General features: G+C 34.6%; 1 protein-coding gene across 6 annotated transcripts in view; it reads right to left on the bottom strand.

The window, feature by feature from the left end:
- Positions 1-225: 225 nt before the first annotated feature.
- The window catches only part of C14H21orf91 (chromosome 14 C21orf91 homolog), a 35,509-nt gene continuing 16,344 nt past the window's right edge, over positions 226-19,390 (bottom strand). For all 6 annotated transcript variants that reach the window (XM_007522936.3, XM_060171946.1, XM_060171944.1 and 3 more), the window contains 3 exons: positions 8,139-8,675; positions 7,044-7,106; positions 226-4,934 (listed from right to left, as the gene is read on the bottom strand). In XM_007522936.3, coding sequence (XP_007522998.1) covers positions 4,768-4,934; positions 7,044-7,106; positions 8,139-8,675 — 767 coding nt within the window. In that variant the 3' untranslated portion in view covers positions 226-4,767. The remainder of the gene's footprint in view (positions 4,935-7,043; positions 7,107-8,138; positions 8,676-19,390) is intronic.

The following is a 19,390-nucleotide window of genomic DNA, read 5'->3' on the forward strand; positions in this document are numbered from 1 at the left end:
GATGATTATATAGTTTCACGCATTTGTTAGACTCAAATACCATACTGGCTCTGTATTTATTGTATTTAAACTCCCATCAAAACATTGCATAGACCTCTGTTTAGTCATAGGAGTCTCATTTCCTGCTGTGGGACTTTTGGAACAAATGAGACATTAAGTATCAAAGATTCTCACAAGAAATTGTTAGATAATAACTATATATACTCTTAAAATATCAATGGAAGCTAACGGATAACAAAATATTTATTTTATTGTTGTAAAATTAAAAATAGCAGGTAAGCACATGTATAGTTTCAAAGTAGAGCAATACAAATATACAAATTATTGCAGTTTTAAAGTTTAAGCCAAATAATGTTGCAAACTTCTTCAAAACATAACTGCAGTTTTATTTTCTTTTTCTGACCACCTTAGTATAATTTTGCAAAGCATATTTTAAACACCAACACAAGTTCAATGACCACAGATTTGCTGCTCAGATTTAAAGGTTAACACAGATAGATTCAATGTAGGAATGGCACTTAACAGATGTCATCACTAACACTTTCTAAGCCTCTTTAGGAGGTAATGGGATGGAAATATTCTACATGTGTGAAAGAAGAAATACACACTAAAATTTCCTGTATGTATTATTGAAATAAGTTCAACTAACACTTTTTTGGAGGGAAGGTGGAAGAAAATAGTCATTCTCCATCTTTTTTTTTTCTTCTTCACTTTGGTTGGTAAGCTTAAAATGGTAAACACATTCACTATCACTAAAGTGCTATTGTAACCTGGGCCCCACATGTAAATTTAAAAGAAAGGAAGGCTATCTTACCAACTACATGCTAAAAACAATCTGAATGTGTTACTTGCAATAAAAAAATAAAAAGGTTCACAGCAAGGTGACTAATACGTACATTACAAAAAGGGCAGTTATGAAAAGATGAAGTGAATGAAATGCTGAGAAGCAAGACAGAAATTCTGCATTCCAAAAACCTTCCTCTAAGATAGAGCTACTTGTGCCAGAGCCCCTATCACAATGTGGTTATTATTCTGGCAAGTAAACTTTCCAACACCATAAAACTTTGGTGGCAAGTAATCTGCTTGAGGGTTTGATTTCTTACTGATTTCCACAAGCTTCCTCAAATAATCAGTTTCACCAACCTAAAGCACTGCAATTAAACACCAAAACAAAATTAGCTGTATTTGTTTATGGTCGAATTTAAAAAGATTAAAACACTGTGCAGAGTACTAAACTTCTCAGTAAAAACTTAAATACTCAAGCATCATACTTCAGCATAGCAGTAAAAACATGTTAAGTACACTAACTGGCATAAACCAGAAAAAAATAAAACTAAAATTTTTACACTCTACCATTTAAAAATTTTCATGTCATGTTATGGTTACTAACCCAAATGAGTACTAAATTATTTATTTACTAAATAAATAATTTATTCTTTAGAAGTTCTATTTAAGTTGAAAACATATATACCTTGTTATTACATTTATGACACAACACAGATTTCATTCTAAACAAAGGAAAGCCCAAAGTGATACATCCAAAATTAAAAGGTTAAAAACAAAAAAACCAAACCCTAGTAAAAACTGACAATGCTCAATAGTGCATACACACATTAGAGAGAAAAACATACAAGTAAAAAAGAAAGTACTTGAAGCCATTTCCAGTGATGAAGAATATGGTAAAATGAAAAAAACAAATAATCCAAGAAATTTCAACATTAACAAGAATCTTTTAACTATGTTTCTAAAGTCACTTTCAAATATGAACTCATTTAAAAAATACTCCTCAAATATATATATATATATATATAGGGCACTTTGTGGTGAAATGAACAAATAATTTGAAGCACTGAACATCTCTTTGCTCCAATAGAGTGCATTAAGGAACTATGTAGGGCTGGCAAAACAGCTCACTTGGCTGGTGTGCTGAGTTTGTCATGTGCTTGACTCAGGTTCAAGCACAGCCTCTACTACATCGAAGGAAGCTTTGGTGCTCTGGTTTCTCTCTCTCCCTCCCTCTCTTTAGCCACCTTCTGTCTATCTAAATATCAATCAATCAATAAACTACACAATGGAACAAAATATTTTGTTCCCTGCATCTCTATCACTGGTGTCTTAGGTACTTATAAAGACAGATTTGGCTAATAGGATCAAAGGAAGATAACCTCACAGTCAAATTTATTTTTACTTTAATTAACAGGCTGATCAGATTTTAAAACTTACATTTTGTTTGGGTAAACTTACTTTTGATTTCTAAACTGAATTTAACCTAATTATGAAAGTTTTACTTCACTCTTCTTAGTCCTATAAGCTCTGAAAATCTTAGTGGCCAGTTGGCAATCTCTCTGGCCATTTTTGAAACTGAAATTAGGTATGCCATTTTTTTCTAAAAGTCCCCATAAATATTAATATCTGAACAACCAAGTGTAATGAATACTTGTGTTATTTCATGTTTTGCCAAGTTAGAGCTCCACTATTGTCCTTTGTTCTTATTTAGCATGTATAATAGTTGCATATTTAATAAAAACATAGAAATATGTAATAAATTCACTAAATACTTGGATAAGCTTTTGTTCAAAATACTTCAATCTTTTTTTTTTTTCCATCAGAATATTCACTGGAATATAGTACTAGTGTGGGTACCAGCACCATAGAGACTTTTTAAGAGCACCTTTTCTTCCAAAGAGCTTAAGTAGGAATATACAAATGAAATAAATCGGAGTCCCTGAATAAGACATGCACAATCTAATTCAATTGTCTCAAATAAATTTATATAGTTAAATCTTTGCCAGAAATCCTTTAAGAAGTAAAGTAAATCACCTGTCAATAACAGTATTGCAAGCAGGACTGCATCATATGGCTCATACACTAGAAATATGCTGTCACTGATTTATTAAATGCAACCTATCTCAAAACTTTGTCTATCCCTAAAGTGATCAAATAGAGGCATAAAAAATTTTTAAAAAGTCAAATTTGAAAATGTGCCCAGTAACAAATGGATATTAAGTGCTATCAGTGGGAAATGTCTTTAACTTGTAAATTTAAAGAGATTTTGATATTCCACACATTCAACTTAAAGCTTATCAAAATGAAGGTAATGCATCCCCATCTCCTAGACTTTGAACTCACTGTGGATGACTCAAGAATTGAGAGAAAATGAGGAAGCTTTAAAGGCTTTCTCCAAGAAAGCTGTCCTATCATACTTTAAAGCAAACAAAGCAAAATGAATGAGATACCAATTAATACTCTCAGGAAATTTTAACATGGGCTTTACAAAAGTTATTTTCTACTAGATTGAGACATTTCTTTGCTTAGTCAAATATCATGTTTTTTTTTGTTGTTGTTGTCTTTTTATTCTGTTAAAGACTAAAATTTGACCCAAGCCAGGGCAAGCTCCCAAATTTAAGGCAGAAGTCATTCATATCTTTATGCATGAAGATGCTAAGTTAATGACCTTCCCTACAGATTCTTTCCAGCAAAAAGAGCTATCTCATAAATATAGTCTAAGCACCAGCTGAAAACAGAATTTAGAGCCAACTTAAATTCTGCATTGGTTATAGCTTTTACTATAATACATTATTTAAAAAAGTATATCTGGTTGTGAGACAATCTATTAAGAACTCTTTGGAAACAACACATACAACTTTTAAGAATATCTTTTTAAAAGCTGGCCGATGATTTTGAACTATCTTGTGCCAAGCAATCTTTTATTCTCCCCAGATTCTGAAGATGAGAACAATACTTTATCAAGCTTTCTTTGGGCCCTAATGTCCATGTTATTGATAACAAAACTTGGACAGCTTAAGGAGTCTTGATTTTTGATCCAAAGTAGCACATAGCATGAATTTATATTTCAAAGACAGGACAACAATTTTATAGCATACTCCTTTTGAAGACAGATACTACATTTAACTTACAAGTGATGTTTGGCTTACTCCATTCAAATTCTAACACATTTGACTCTTTAAGATAAAAGTAACAATGAATGAAGTAGAGTACAAAAAACTAGATTAAGATTTTCTTCCCAAACCAAGAACTGCTGCATTTATTAGAAAAAAAATAATGTTATTTTCTGGAATACTTCCTTTAAAAAGTTATCAATTCATCTTGGAGTTGAGGTTAAAACAATTCAACAAGATTTCTATTCCAAAATACATTCATCTTTGGAAAACAAGATAATATTTATAAAAACTGTACTAAAAGAATAAAATGCAGCAATCTAAAATATGGGTGGCCATTTTCACACATGAGGTGTTAATGTATACAGTCATTCAAATACATATTTATAAAGAGGATGGAAAGGTAGCCAAAATAGCATTTATATATAAAATTTCATATTAAAATATTGCTCACAATAAATAAGAGGTGATGTTATAAATTCAACTTCCTTCTTAAAAGATATCTTTAGTAGTTCAGATTAATCTAAGGAGCTTGTTAACCTTCTATTATTTTAGGCTGGTGAATTACATGAAAATGTTTAATAACTTTACACTGTAACAGTATATTTAAGCAGTCACATGTAAAAGTTAGGGAGGGCCATTTAGTAATTATGGGGAAAAAATTCCCCAAATGAATCAAAATGATTAACCCTAGAAGACTAGAGTATAATGATCTGCTTTATTTGACAAAGATGTACAACATCCTTTTAAGATTTGCAAATTTAATGATCATATAAAAATGGACCATCATTTTCTTTAGCTTCTTCAAAGCTTGCATGTCTAATATGCCAAAACACGGTAGGGCAGAGGAAGCAAGTCTAAATTTAGTTCAGTGGTTTATGGATAGATGTGACTTCATTCCTGCTCGCCCCACTTGCAAACATGGTAACTTGGAATGGTTCTTGAGAAGCTGTTCGATGGCAACATGGCGAACATGGAGCTCTGAGGCCAAAGAATCTTTTTCTTGCACTTGATGTGATAACTCTTCAAAAACTTCTGTAAAGGTTTATAAAGCAATTTCATTTTTCAGTATGCAGTTTGACAACAAGGAAATCCCTGCCTCATTGCTCTTCCTTTTTCTCTGACTCCCCTTTCTCCCCTCCTTCCTTCTCATATCACTGCTCAGTTCTGGGTTATGGTGATGCAAGAGATTGAAGTTGGGACTTAGGGGCTTCACACATGAAAGTCTTTTTCATAAACATTATGCTATTCCTATGGCCCTTACTATCTTTTGATCTTAGCAAGTTGTGTATTTTGCATAGGCAACTGAGTATTGTGTTGTTCTTCTCCATTAAATAAAACCTGAAAGCCTTAAGCAATGATTTTACAGACACATAGCAGAAATTGTGGTTATGACTTCAGCTGAAACACCTTTTTCATTTCAAATATATAAACAGGTTAAATTAACCTCTATAAGACTTATGGAAAACAAATGCCCATTAGTACCCAAGTCTAAGAACCTATAGAATTAAGATTACTTGAAAATTTGAAGCCTACTTACTTCTCTTACATGTCTCAGTCAAGTCACTTAGTCTATGTTTTAAATTTCCTTCTGTTATAATCTTAATAATAAAAGTGAAAACATCACAAAACTACCTTGAGGATTACATGAGATCACACTTACAAAGTACTTAATAAAGAATAAGTAGTTATAAATATAAACTGTTAATTCTATTGCTGCTATTTTATCATTCTAGGAAGCTGTGTGGTCATGAGATTACTAGCTTCGAAGTAAAGGAGATAGGAGTTTGAATCTTTATAATTAGTAATGCAGCAACTGACTGCATGCATGGCCTCTATTAAACAATTGAACTCCCTCACCTAAGAGTCAAATTAATTGGAGGGGGGGCAATATCTGAGCACTACTATTAGTGTTAGTAGTGTTAGCATTTGATGTTGAGAAATTATCAGCTGAGTTTCTATAACAGGGCCTTGGAAAGAAATAAAAATTACCAGCTGGTATTTTTTAGATGTGGTATGATTATTGTGTGTGTGTGTGTGTGGGGGGTGTTTAAAGATAAGTCTAATGCATTTATGTACAAAATAATATGTTGTCTTGGATTTTATTTATTTCAAAACGATCCATTCTGGAAATGGGGGTGCTAGGGGGAACAGACATAATCCAAGTAGAGATGAAGGAAAATTAGTTGTGCTTCTGACAGTAGTTAAAGCTGATAAAAACAGGTCAAAGGGTTTGCTAAACTATATTTTCAATATATATATTTTACCAGAGAACTACCTAGCTCTGGCTTAAGGTGTCATAGGGGATTGAACCTGGGACTTTGGAGTCTCAGGCATGAGAATCTCTGCAAAAGCATTATGCTAACTACCCCTGCCCGAATACTTATTACTTCTGTGATTGAAATTACTGTGTTAAAAAGAAGAGGAGCCCCAGAGCCCTACCCCACTAGGGAAAGATAGAAAGAGGTGGGGGGGTATGAGTCAACCTATCAACATGCATGTCCAGCAGAGAAGCAATTACAGAAGCCAGACCTCCCATCTTCTGTACCTCATAAAGATTTTTGGTTCATACTCCCAGAAGGATAAAGAATAGGGAACCTTTCCAATGAATAGGATGGGATACAGAACTTTGGTGGTGGCAATTATATGGAACTGTACCCTTCTCATTCCACAACCTTGTCAATCATTATTAAATTACTAATTAAAAAAAAAAAAGAGAGACAAGGGGAAGGGAAAGGGGGAAGGAAATGGGGAGGTGAAAAGTAGGGGAAAGGAAAGGGAAAGAGAAAAATAAGGGGGAGAGGGAGTAGAAGGAATAGGAGAAGAAGAAAATGGGGTTAAAGGGCTACTACTATGTGCTGTTGGGGAGCATACCCTCACATCAGTAAAATGTTAGTAAGAGGCAGAGATTAACATACTATCCATTTTCACATTAAAAACAAACAAACAAACAAAAAAAAGTGCCCCGGATTCCCTTGTGGTTCAAGAAAGATATTTTCTTGTTTTATATGCTTTACAATCTACAACAGGTTTCAGTTCCATTTTCAAATTTGTATGTAGATGAATCTAATGGTCTATCATAGGGAATTTTTTTGCATTAAAATTTTAATATCCAAAAAATATTGAGGCAGATTCATTCTTTACCCTGTATTTGCTGTTGGAGCTTTGTATTCAGTTGCTTTACCTCACCGAGAGTCATCGAAGTCACTGAAACATGAAAATACATTCATAATTACCACAACAACCTATGCAATATGCCTATAGCACTAACACAATATCCTGTTTTAAAAAATGGGTTTGTACTTATCTCCCTAAGTAACAGTCAGCAACACTCTAGGCTTCATTAATTCTTACACTTGAAGAGTTTTCAAATTCTGACCACAGTCCATTTTTATATCAGTATCAGTCTACCTTCATCTGAGTTAAATGGTTCACCAAGGCAAACACAATGTTGTGCCCAGAGGTCCACTGACCTGTTATTCTGCTTTAGTTCTTGAAAAATGGTATGGACCTCTACTCATCAAGCTGATTTTGCTTATGTACCATATGGTCTATGATATGCACAGTGTGAAAAACATTACTTTAAAGTATTGTGGAAATAGTAGACAATTAAATTTCTTTAAAAAGTTATATAACCTCTCATGAAGAATTAAGTTGTATAAAAATATACCCAAGATCTGTCTAGCTCTAGAATCGTTTAATTTTATGCTAATTATGACTGTAGCTCCTGTGAATTTCTATAGAAATAGAAGCAGACTGAATGAGTCACTTTTTTTTTTTTTTAGTATCAAAATAAGAGCACATATTATCTTTGGACATTAGCAAAATATCAGATTTTTTTCCTTTGAAATGCCATCTTTAGTCAATGAGTCTTGTAGGGATTAACAATGCAATAGCATTAGCCAACAGTTGAGACTGTTATTTCTAGACCATATGAACCCTGAACCTTCCTATTAAGTATGTTGATTCTGGTTCAGTTTAATAATTAAAAGTGAAAAAAAAAAGGATGGAATTGTAGAACTTCAAAGCACAGGAAGGTCTCTTTACAGAGAACTGATGGAGCATTTTAGGATATCCTTTTTTCCCCATGGCTAGGGTTGTCATTTAATTACTGCATTTACCAAAGCAATAATTTAATACCAAAGCTACTGACATCACACATCTATGAAAACAAAACTAAACAAGAACCCCCTCCCACCCACCCTTTACCACTTTTACCTTTCTCCCTCTTTTACTTACACTCCTCTCTGCTGTAATGTTGATACTGGGTCTGGACATTAGTCTCTGGGCTTGAGACAACAGCTTCTTTTTTCTGTGCTTGGCTGTGACCATGAGGCCACAATACACTATTATGACATAAAGTGGCACCTGAATTTTGTAACACAGAAAGTCCAAAGTCTGTAGCTTCCCTCTGTTCCAAAATTCTTTGTGTACAGTTTGGGAGGCCACCTGTATTTGCATCTACCCATTTTGCAGAATACTTTGGTACTTGGGAGTCACACTGTGGGAGTAACATTTTATCTGGCTTATGTCGGAAATTAAATAGGTGATGCTGGGCACTTTTGGGACATTCAGAATCAGCATCCAGATCCTTATTTTGTGCATACTGTACAATCCAGTTTATCTTCTTACTCAAGATAGTTTTAACTTCTTCATAGGTACTTTTGGAAAGCTTCGATTGAGGGCAGTCCTGATTTGCAATCAAATGATATTTTTCAAAGCAGTCTTTATGGCCCCGTAGTGATCTGGTATGTAAAAGATTGGATTTTGGTACTCCTATAGGAAAGAAAAAATAAAACAGAAAATTTGAGAAAAATTTTTAACTTGTAGAAGATGTTTAAGGAATTACAAACTTGGGGGCTGGGTGGTGGTGCACCTGGTTAAGCGCACATGTTACAATGAGTAAGGACCTGGGTTCAAACCCTCGGTCCCCATCTGCAGGTGGAAAGCTTCATAAGTGGTGAAGCAGAGCTGTAGGTTTCTCTCTCCCTTTCTATTTTCCCCTACCCTCTAGATTTCTGGCTTTCTCCATATAATAAATAAAGATAATTAAAAAAAAATTTTTTAAAAAAAGGAGTTACAAACTTTAGCAAAACATGGAGTCACTAATAATTTGTAAACTTGAGAAAAAGTGTTAAAGAATATTAATATACTAGAAAACATGGACAAACATTTTTGCTTTACCTTAACTCAATACTCAGGAATAAGAAAAGCAAAGCCTTTTAAACTTAATTTTAACCCTATTCCAGAGACATGTCACTGCACAGGACATTAAAAAACTGCTGAATTTTGTGGTTCATTTTTACAGACTCCTGACCCTTATATTGTAGCGTTTTCTTTACTAATCTCCTTAAATGCACACTTGTAAAAATTCCTATTATTAACACTCAGTAAGAGAAATGATCCTCATTTTTTTCCCCAACAAAACCATAGTAAATTACATTATTAAATTATTAGCTGTGTGCTTACCGTGGATAAAACAGGAGAAAAATACACCCTAATAAAACACTCAAAAAGTCAATGAACTGTTTATATTTATTTGAAGGAAATCAAAGTATCTAAAATGTTTTCACATTTTTTTATACTTGCTAAAATTGCACCAACTTAATTTTATCTTCTGGAACAAATATAATTATTCATACAAAGAAAGTCCATTCTGCCTAGGTAGCCAGAATAATTTTTCAATTCACACTACACAAAGAATGAAAATATTCTTACTATACTTTATCTTCCAACTTTTTGGTAGAGAGTAGGTATACTACCTCAAAACACAGAATACACCTTCAAGTATAACATATTTCAGTATACAACCATATTAATGCCTTAAGTAATAATAAATTAGGTAATATAGTTTAAACGAACATCAGTGGTTTCATGTTGAAGGTGGATCAGGGATCTGGAGCTGAAAATCAATGCTTATTATTAATTAATCAGTTTAAATCTGCTTAGCTTTGGAAAGAGAGAATACATAGAAGAGACTTCTGGTGAGGCAAAAAAAAAAACAAATAAAACCTGAGTTGTCAGAAAAAAATACTTTGCATTTCTGATAGTGACTTTGAACATTTTTTATTTTTATTGTTGTTGATGCTGTTGTTGTTGGATAGGACAAAGAGAGATGGAGAGAGGAGGGGAAGACAGAGGGGGAGAGAAAGACACCTGAACACATGCTTCAATGCTTGTGAAGCGACTTCCCTGCAGATCGGGAGCCGGAAGCTCCAACCGGGATCCTTCCGTCAGTCTTTGTGCTTTGCCTTTGCGCCATGTACGCTTAACCGTCGGACTCTCTGAGCATTTTTTTAAAATGTCTGTAGGCCCTTTGAACCTCTTCTTTGGTGAAGATTCTATCCATATCCTTTCTTCATTTTTTAAGAGTTTTTTTTTTTTAAATTGCTGCATTTGGTGAGTTCTTTATGTTTTTGTTCATTAGCCCTATCAGATGTATATATCATGTGAAGATCTTCTCCCATTCTGTAGGAAGTCTATTTTGGTGGTGGTTCTTTCCGCTATGCAGAATCTTTTTAGTTTGATGTAGTCTCACTGATTTATTTTTTGTTTTCATTTTCCTTTCAGTTAGACTTGAGTCATCAAAGTCATTAAAGCTTAGATCAGAAAGAGTTTACCAGTTAGACTTGAGTCATCAAAGTCGATCAGAAAGAGTTTACCAGTGTTTTCCTCCAAATATCGGATGGTTTCTAGCCTAACATCCATATCTTTTTGGATCTATTTGGTATTGACTTTTGCGCACAGTGAAAAGCAGTGGTCCAGTTTTGCTGATCTAGATGTTTTGACCCAGTTTTCCCAACACCATTTGCTGAACTCTCTTCTCTCCATTTTATGTTTTGGTCCCCCTGCTGAAAATTAGATGTTCACAGCTGTGGGGGGGTTTTAAAAATTTTAAGTCGGAACAGTTTCATAAACTGAATTCTGACTAGTAACAAGATAAAGAGGTACTTGAAGTCTAATGACATTAAATCAGGTAGGAAAGTGCTACTGGTTTGTTCTAAAAGCCAATGGTGGGATCTGTCAAGACTGTCAGAACCAGAGCTGACTTCTTTCCATCAGTTCCAGTGCCATCACAGGTTAAGAGCATACCTCCACACTACTACCACGTGTGTATGCAAATAGCTGCTCTTATAAGGTAAACTCAAATACCTTGGCTTTATTTCTCCCACTAAAGATAAAGCTGAATGCGAATAGAATTTGATACATATTTTGTGTTCTGGGAGGTGGCGCAGTGGATAAAGCATTGGATTCTCAACCATGAGGTTCCGAGTTCGGTCCCCAGCAGCACATGTACCAGAGTGATGTCTGGTTCTTTCTCTCCTCCTATCTCTCTCTCATGAATGAATAAATAAGTAAATTCTAAAAAAAAAAAAGAATTTGAAACATATTTTATTTATGACTTGCCACTAGGATTGTGGTGTATGTGTGTGTTACTAGTTATTGTTTAGTTAGGTCAGATTTCTAGTAAAAGAATATTTAAATGCTAAAACCTTAAATTTCTACTTGCTGACAATGTATACATTTGAAACTAGATCAGTTAATTTAGAAAGGAGGTTCACAGGGGTGGGGAGGTAGTGCAGCGGGTTACATGCACATGGTGTGAAGCAAGGACCAGCATAAGGATCCTGGTTCCAGCCCTGGCTCCCCACCTGCAGGGGAGTCTGCAGGTGTTTGTCTTTCTCTTCCCCTCTTTGTCTTCCTCTCTTCTCTTGATTTCTCTCTGTCCTATCCAACAATAACAAGGGCAACAAAATGGGGAAAAAATGGCCTCCAGGAGCAGTGGATTCATGGTGCACCATGAATCCACTGCTTCAGCAAGTTCACAAACCTTGCTTATTTGGATAAATATATAAATGTTTTGTCATTATATAGTTTAAGTCAAATATAAGACAAAAAGAGCAGTTAGTATATGCTATAAATCAAATTTAAAAAATCCATCCTGCTGTTCAGGTAGATAGAGTTAACTTGAAACTTGCTCATTACTTTATCAACTTTGAAAAAACTTATTAGTGAATTCTCTTACTCTATTCTCTGCCAACAGTTGGTAAGCCAATCCTCCTATACAGTGAATGGTTTCAACTGTCTCTCTGACTTTGTGAGATCTTTGTGGTTATGGGGGATTTCAAATCTTTCAACTTCACTCTGTTACCAATTCTGCCTACAGTGTTTGGGTCATCAAGCATCACTTAAGTTCTTCCGAACAGGACATTTCTAACCAACACATCACAGTTAGTTTATCAGGTAAAACTTCAAAAACTGCCTTTTCAATGACTTTTATTTCCTGCTTGAAGGTACATTTTGAAAGAAAAGGGATCATAGCTAGAGTACATGTATCCTCAGTGTACAAGAGACTTAATCTATAATGTGAGTTCAACAAAAATCAGCTAAGTGAATAAGAAAAAATACAGTACTTTTAAAACCACAAACATATTACCAATTATCACTTATGATCTACTGCAATCAATTTTTTTTTTAAACTTCACGATTTACAAAATTACAAAATAAAATGGGTACAATCCCACACCATTCCCACCACCAGAATTTTGTGTCTCCATTCTCTCCATTGGAAAATACAGTGATTCTATCAAGGTCACAGATATGGGTTGACTATTATTATTATTTTTCCCCCTTTCATTGCCCTTGTTTATCATTGTTGTTATTGCTGCTGCTGTTGTTGGATAGGACAGAGAGAAATTGAGAGAGGATGGGAAGGCAGAGAAGGGGAGAGAAAGACACCTGCAGACCTGCTTCACTGCCTGTGAAGCGACCCCTTAAAAGTGGGGGGCAGGGAGCTCGAACCCAGATCCTTATGCCTGTCCTTGTGCTTTGTGCCATGTTTGCTTAACCCACTGAGCTACCGCCTGGCCTATTATTTCTATAACTGCCTATCTATTTCCAAATATTTTTCCCCCATTTTTTCTATGGTCCTGCCTTCTCTTCCACTGTAAGTCACAGTTACACCTATTATTACTTCTGAATGTCTTTCATTTGTTCTTTTCTCTCTCTGGGTCCTGATGGAATTGGGTTTCAGAACCTGCTAGTCATGTTCCCCTAACACTTCTCCCTCTCTGGGAATGGACCCAATTCCTTTTTGGGGCAAAAAAGATAAGAGATCTGGGCATTGGCAGGTTGATCCATATTCCCCCTTCCTGTTTCTATCTTTCCCTAGTGGAACTGCAATAAAGTTTTTTTTAATATATATTTTTAATATTTATTTATTCCCTTTTGTTGCCCTTGTTTTTATTGTTGTAGTTATTATTGTTGTTGTTACTGATGTCGCTGTTGTTGGAGAGGACAGAGAGAAATAGAGAAAGGAGGGCAAGACAGAGGGGGAAAGACACCTGCAGACCTGCTTCACCGCTTGTGAAGTGACTCCCCTGCAGGTGGGGAGCCGGGGGCTGGAACCAGGGTACTTATGCTGGTCCCTGTGCTTTGCGTCAGCTGCGCTTAACCTGCTTCGCTACTGCCCAATTCCCTGCAATGAAGTTTTGCCAGGCTGCTCAGAGGATTAAAGACATCTTCCAATGAAGTTATACCTACATTTAGTTTAATGGGCCATTAGTCTGAAAAACTGATGACTGGCAATGCTATAAAGATGGAAATCCTATAAAAAAAAAAAAAGAAAAAGAAGGAAATCCCATGGCATCAGTCAGTCTGCCAAGCAAGATCAATATACAAGAGACTGTTTTATGTAAACTGTAGCTTATTCATCCAGTTCTGTTCATTCACTAAAAACTTAAAACTTGACTAGTTTTAATGTTCACTTTGAAAATATCTTGTTATATAATCATATTTAAAAATATCCCACACAGTTTGAGGAAATAAAGTAAAATAAGATACGCTAACTACTTTATATACATGTACAAACTGCCTTTTAATCTAGAAAAGAATGAGAAACCCACTTGATGTGTATCAACAATATATGCCGCTTTGTAAATTCCTGAAGTGATTTTGTTTTTTTTCAGTCTCATCAATTTGAGTTAGTGTAAGTGAAACAATCATTGCTATTATCAGAGACCCCAAATGACTTTTCCCAAATGACTTTTCTATTTTAATTGCATTTACAAGTGTATACAGCTCTGAGTACAAATTTCTTTCCTCAGCAGTTTGCAAAGAGAATGAATCTAAGTGCAAGTAAGTGAGTTGATACTTTAAAAGAGCTAAGTTATAAAGAACTTATAAACTGGTTCAACAAACATTGCATCACAAAGTCTTCATAAAAATTAAAGGCCAGGAGCAGTGGATTCATGGTGCAGGCACCGAGCCCCAGCAATAACCCTGGAGGCAAAAAAATAAAATAAAATAAAATAAAATAAAATAAAATAAAATAAAGGCCAATGTAACTAGTATCTTACAAATACTTCTCTAAAACACCTTCAAAGATTCTCACATAACTTTTTTTATCATGAGAGCATTATTACTAAAAACACAAACAAGAAAAAGACCTTACTAGACAACTGTAAATGTTAAGTGTTTTCAAAGTTCCTATCTTCTGATAGGTACCATCTTAAAAATTGTACATAAATAGGTAGTATATTTCTGTATGAACACTGTAACGAAAATGTTAGCACTTCCTAGTCAAGTTTCCTTTCTCCCCCGCCCCCTACTTCTACCTTTATCTCTGATATAGTTATACTACTCTCATATACTTTGAAAGCCCTCCCACTAACCCATCTGGCAAGTTATCCTCAGTCCTATCCTTAAACCTCTCTATGATTAATTTACTTTAGGAAAGTTGGCCGAACCCACAGATCAAGTCACTCAAATGTAGATTTTTTTTCTTTTCATACCTATCATTGCCATCCTTTAAAAGAAAGCATATTTCCATGCTTATTTATTCAATCTGTCCATTGTAGTAATGACATTTTTTTTTCTTAACGATATTCCAAATGGCATTTAAAAAAATCCAATCACAAAGCCTGAGTTTTACAATGAGTTTTACAACATGTCATTATCCTTGGCTTTTACCTCTAGTCTCCTGCAGAAGACCACATTTCTAAGTTGATGATGAGGGAGTAAACTAAGCAATCTGCTCCTGATGGCTGCTGAACCATCTTGTAGTAGACTACACTGATGCTACATGGCTTTATTCTTCACTCAAAAACCATATATCCTCTGATCGCCTTGTGTATGTTTACTCTGTCAATTAGACTTCATTTTGAATTTGATAACTACATATTGGTTCCCAAGCAAAGGAGTGGTCTCTCACAATTTGATGCTCCATAGGTGGAAAAAATATCACACATACTGCTGATGTGATATTATCAGCAGTATTATTAATTGCTTACCTCAACCTTAGTAACAAATGAGATCACACATCAGTACTAGACTTAGAAAGTTCCAAGAGAGCAATTACTTTATCTTTTACTAAAAACAGATTAAGTGAACTGGCAGTATTGGTCTTCCAAATGGTGAGTTTGTATGTTCTTTTTTGATATTTAAATAAGGCAAGGAAATTTCATAATGTCTACTCCGGGCTGTTAATATGCTGTAAAAAAATTTTTAAACATATTGCCTTCAAACATGACCAACATTTGTGCAACAGTTTATGAATTTCTGCTTCAAAATCCTTTTTTATGGAGTCTTACATTTTGCCTGGCTTAAAGAAGTTTCCTTCAGTTTATTGGTGATCTTACCTTGATTGCGAAGAAAGGGAGAATAAGTAAGACTAGCATGTTTTTGTGCTGTCCCTATTAAAAAGTAATCTTGTGCTACTTTAAGTACTTGTTGGCATAATGAGAAGAGCACTTAACTCTGTTGTACTAAGATTAAAAAGATTATTTTGTGGAGGGCCAGATTCCCATTTCTAATAATAAAAAAAAATGTAGAAGAAAAAGCTCTCTCTGTAGAGGTGGCAGAACCACAGTTCTAAGTGTAGATCCATACTGCCAACAAGTTTTTTCTAGTCTATAAATGTTTTCAAAGGGAAAATAATGTACTTACATTTTTCACTTTCTGGGCCTGCATTAAAAACAAAACCACAATTATCAAGAAGCCACTATCATCGAAAAACAGGACAAAAGTCCCCCTTCATGAGGGCTCATGTACCTGTGCCCCGTATGTTCACAGTCATGTCAGTTAGAGACATCTGTATTAAACTTGGATTGTGCAATGATACAGGGCTAAATGGCTGAGGTGTAAATAGTGCTTGTCCCAGTGTTGCTCTGATACTCACCTAGAGCAGATTACTCTCCATTTAAACAAGTGGCAGCAGTCAAGCCATGATTTAGTCATCACCTTGGTCTACTGTCACCATAGCCACTCCATGGGGGGGATGCTCAAACTGCTTCTCCTCCCAGAATAAAGTAGGAAATGGGGAAGGTGTGGATGGACAATGGCAGTACCTTTTTTCTTCCTAAGTCCACAGTAAGATGGGTTTTCCCTCTTAAAAATTTCACTGATGGTTCTATGTGCCTACAGGTAGTTCTAAATTTCCTTCCCCCTCTTCTTGACTTTAGCTAACCCAGGAGTCACTTAGTCTGTCATGTTCAAGTACTCAGTATGTTGTTTAACAGTGATGGGTAACTGTATATCTCTGCCTTAGCAGCATATGGGATTATTGGCAACCACACTAAGCCAATAAACAGATGGAGTCAGTACTTGCTTTTCCACATTTTGAGAATCACTATCTTAAGAAAGATATAACAACAGGTGGTTTTTAGACAACAGATTTCAGCTTAGAGATGTTTATTTTATTTATTTATTTAGTGTGTGTGCTAAGAAAAGGATTAAGCAGCTGATCAAAGTAGTTTCACCCAGCAAATGAATTACAAAGAGCAAGTTTTAGTGAGCATAAAGTTCACAGAGATGATAAAAGAATACATTTCAAACTCAAATCACTAACAAAGTCATGACAGAAGTGACTTCTTGTATTGATAGGAGATGTATAAATTTGCAAAGGACTTGTCAAAAAGAAAATCTCCATCCGTGGATTTTATTTTTTCATTAACAACAGTTGGAAAATAGGAGAAACACACCTACATAACAACTGTTTATTACTAACGGCACAAAAAATAAGTCTGCACAATTCTATTTTAGTTAGTGCTTTTTTTTTTTTTTTCAAACTAGTAATGTCCAATAGAACTCTGAGACAATGGGCATATGGGCATGTTCTTGATCTGTGCAATACAGTAGCCACTCTTGGCTACTTAGCATTTAAACTATAACCAATATGAAAACAATTTTTTTTTTAAGTATCACAAATTTAAATACTATGGCTAGGGTATTAAGCTGGATGGGGCAGCTTGCCCATAGGTAGTTGACAAAGCCAAAGTCACCTGGTAAGAGAACATGAATGAGAGTTTTATCCATTTCTTACTGATGGTTTAACATGGGGCACTTTGCTCACAATGCACAGAATATAGAAAGGCTAAAGCTGGTTTTCCTAGTACCTTAAAAAATACAAAATATAGTGATCCAGGAGGTGGCACAGTGATAGGGCTTTAGACTCTCAAGCATGAGGTCCTGAGTTCGATCCCTGGCAGCATATGTGCCAGAGTGATGTCTGGCTCTTTCTCTCTCCTCCTATCTTTCTCATTAATAAATAAATAAAATCTTTAAAAAAATCTAGATGACTTAAAGTAACATAAACAAAGCTATACTATAAAATGTTTTAAGTCAATAATCCAATTGACAAATAAACTTTTACTTGTTCCATTCTCCCCTTGAATAGGACTAACTGAAGGTATGGACAGTTAGCCCAAAAATGATTTGGTTCATGATGCTGCCATGACACAGTGTTAAAATTTTACTTAACTATAATTTGGCTTAGTTATTGGTCTTAAATAACCATCTATATGTGGCATATGGAGACACTTATTTGTAGGAGGAAAACTTGCCAAAGATAAGACAGTTAAAAAAAAAATTGCCAAACAAGTAACAACAACAAAAAAACCTTCACCATAATACCAATCATTAAGACAAAAGTAAATTTATAGGCCTGAAAGGAAGAAATATGATAGACATATGAACATTCTGCCCTTTACTACTATCTTCCTGCTTATGGGTCTGACTGATTTATTTTCAAACAAACAACAACAAAAACTTGAAGTAGTCCCACAGCCTCCCAGTTTCTTTGTATGCAGATAAATCAATTATGAAATGTTAGTGGGCTACTGCTTAAAATAACTACTTTACAGTACTATCTAATAGAGATATACCAGCTAGCAAATTAGAAGGCATTCATAATTTCCTTACTATGATAGTTAGCAAACTGCAAAATTAAAAGTGATGGAAAACGATCATAACTCGCCAATAATTTATAAGAAAAAATAAGTAAAAAACAATTATTATATCACAAATAGATACATTGTGACTGTGATAAAATCAATGCATAGTACTTCTAGAGTACTTCTTTGATTTAAACCAAGTTGGAGAATTGATATACAAAAAAAACTTTTGATAATAAAATGAAACATATATATATATATATATATATATATATATATATATATATATATATGCTAGGGGACCAGAAAGAAAGCATAGTGGTTATACAAAAGACTTTCATGATCGAGGAGCTAAAGTTCCAAGTTCAATCCAGAGGTAGTGAGAACTATGGTGGCTATAGTTGGGAGGGTGGCCACAGAACTTTTGTGATAGATGTGATGTGGAACTATACCCTATAATCGTCCAATACTGTAAACCACTATTACTCACAAATAAAAAGAACTGCAAACTAGGACATACCTTAAACATGAAAGTCTACTTTTCAGAATTTAAGTTACTATAAACAGGAGATTTTAATATAGACACACACATTTCTTTCATGCAGGTTATTGCTGGGTCTCAAGCCTACACAAGCCCACCATTCCCAATAGCTGGCTTCCTTTTAACTTTCTTTTTTTTTCTTTTCAAAGAAAAAAGATGAGAGACAGGAAAGGAGGAAGAAACAGAAAGGAAGAATACCTACAGCACTGCTCCACTGTTGATGAAGCTTCCTTCCTCCAGGTGGGGATGAGGGCTTAAACCTATTCTAACACATGGTAATGTGTGCACTGTACAGAATAAGCCAGGATATAGATCTCATGTACAAATGTTTTAAATTAGAAGCAAGGTAAACAACCATGGAAGTGACTGCTTAAATAAATGATAGTACAATGTGATGCAATCTTTTAAAAATTAATATGGGAGAATTTTAACACTGACATAAAAATATACTACTAACATGGAAATTAATGAGAAGGCTGGTTAGTAAATGGTATATAGAGTTGAACTACATTTTTTTCAGCACAATTTACCAATGCTATACAAATATAAATAAATAAACATATGTATCTATATCTACATATATCAGAACAACACACTAAAATATCAAGAGATTATTGGTAGACAGGTGAGATTATGACTTAATATTTTGCTTCTTGTATTTTTACTTTCCTCAGTTTTATTTTACAGTAGAATAGGAGAAACCTTTATTTAGAAAAAAATTATTTTATCACACCAAGGAATAATTAATTAGTTAATTTTTACTGTCACCAAGCCTGATG

This window comes from Erinaceus europaeus, chromosome 14 (genome assembly GCF_950295315.1).
Source record: "Erinaceus europaeus chromosome 14, mEriEur2.1, whole genome shotgun sequence".
Lineage (NCBI taxonomy): Eukaryota > Metazoa > Chordata > Mammalia > Eulipotyphla > Erinaceidae > Erinaceus > Erinaceus europaeus.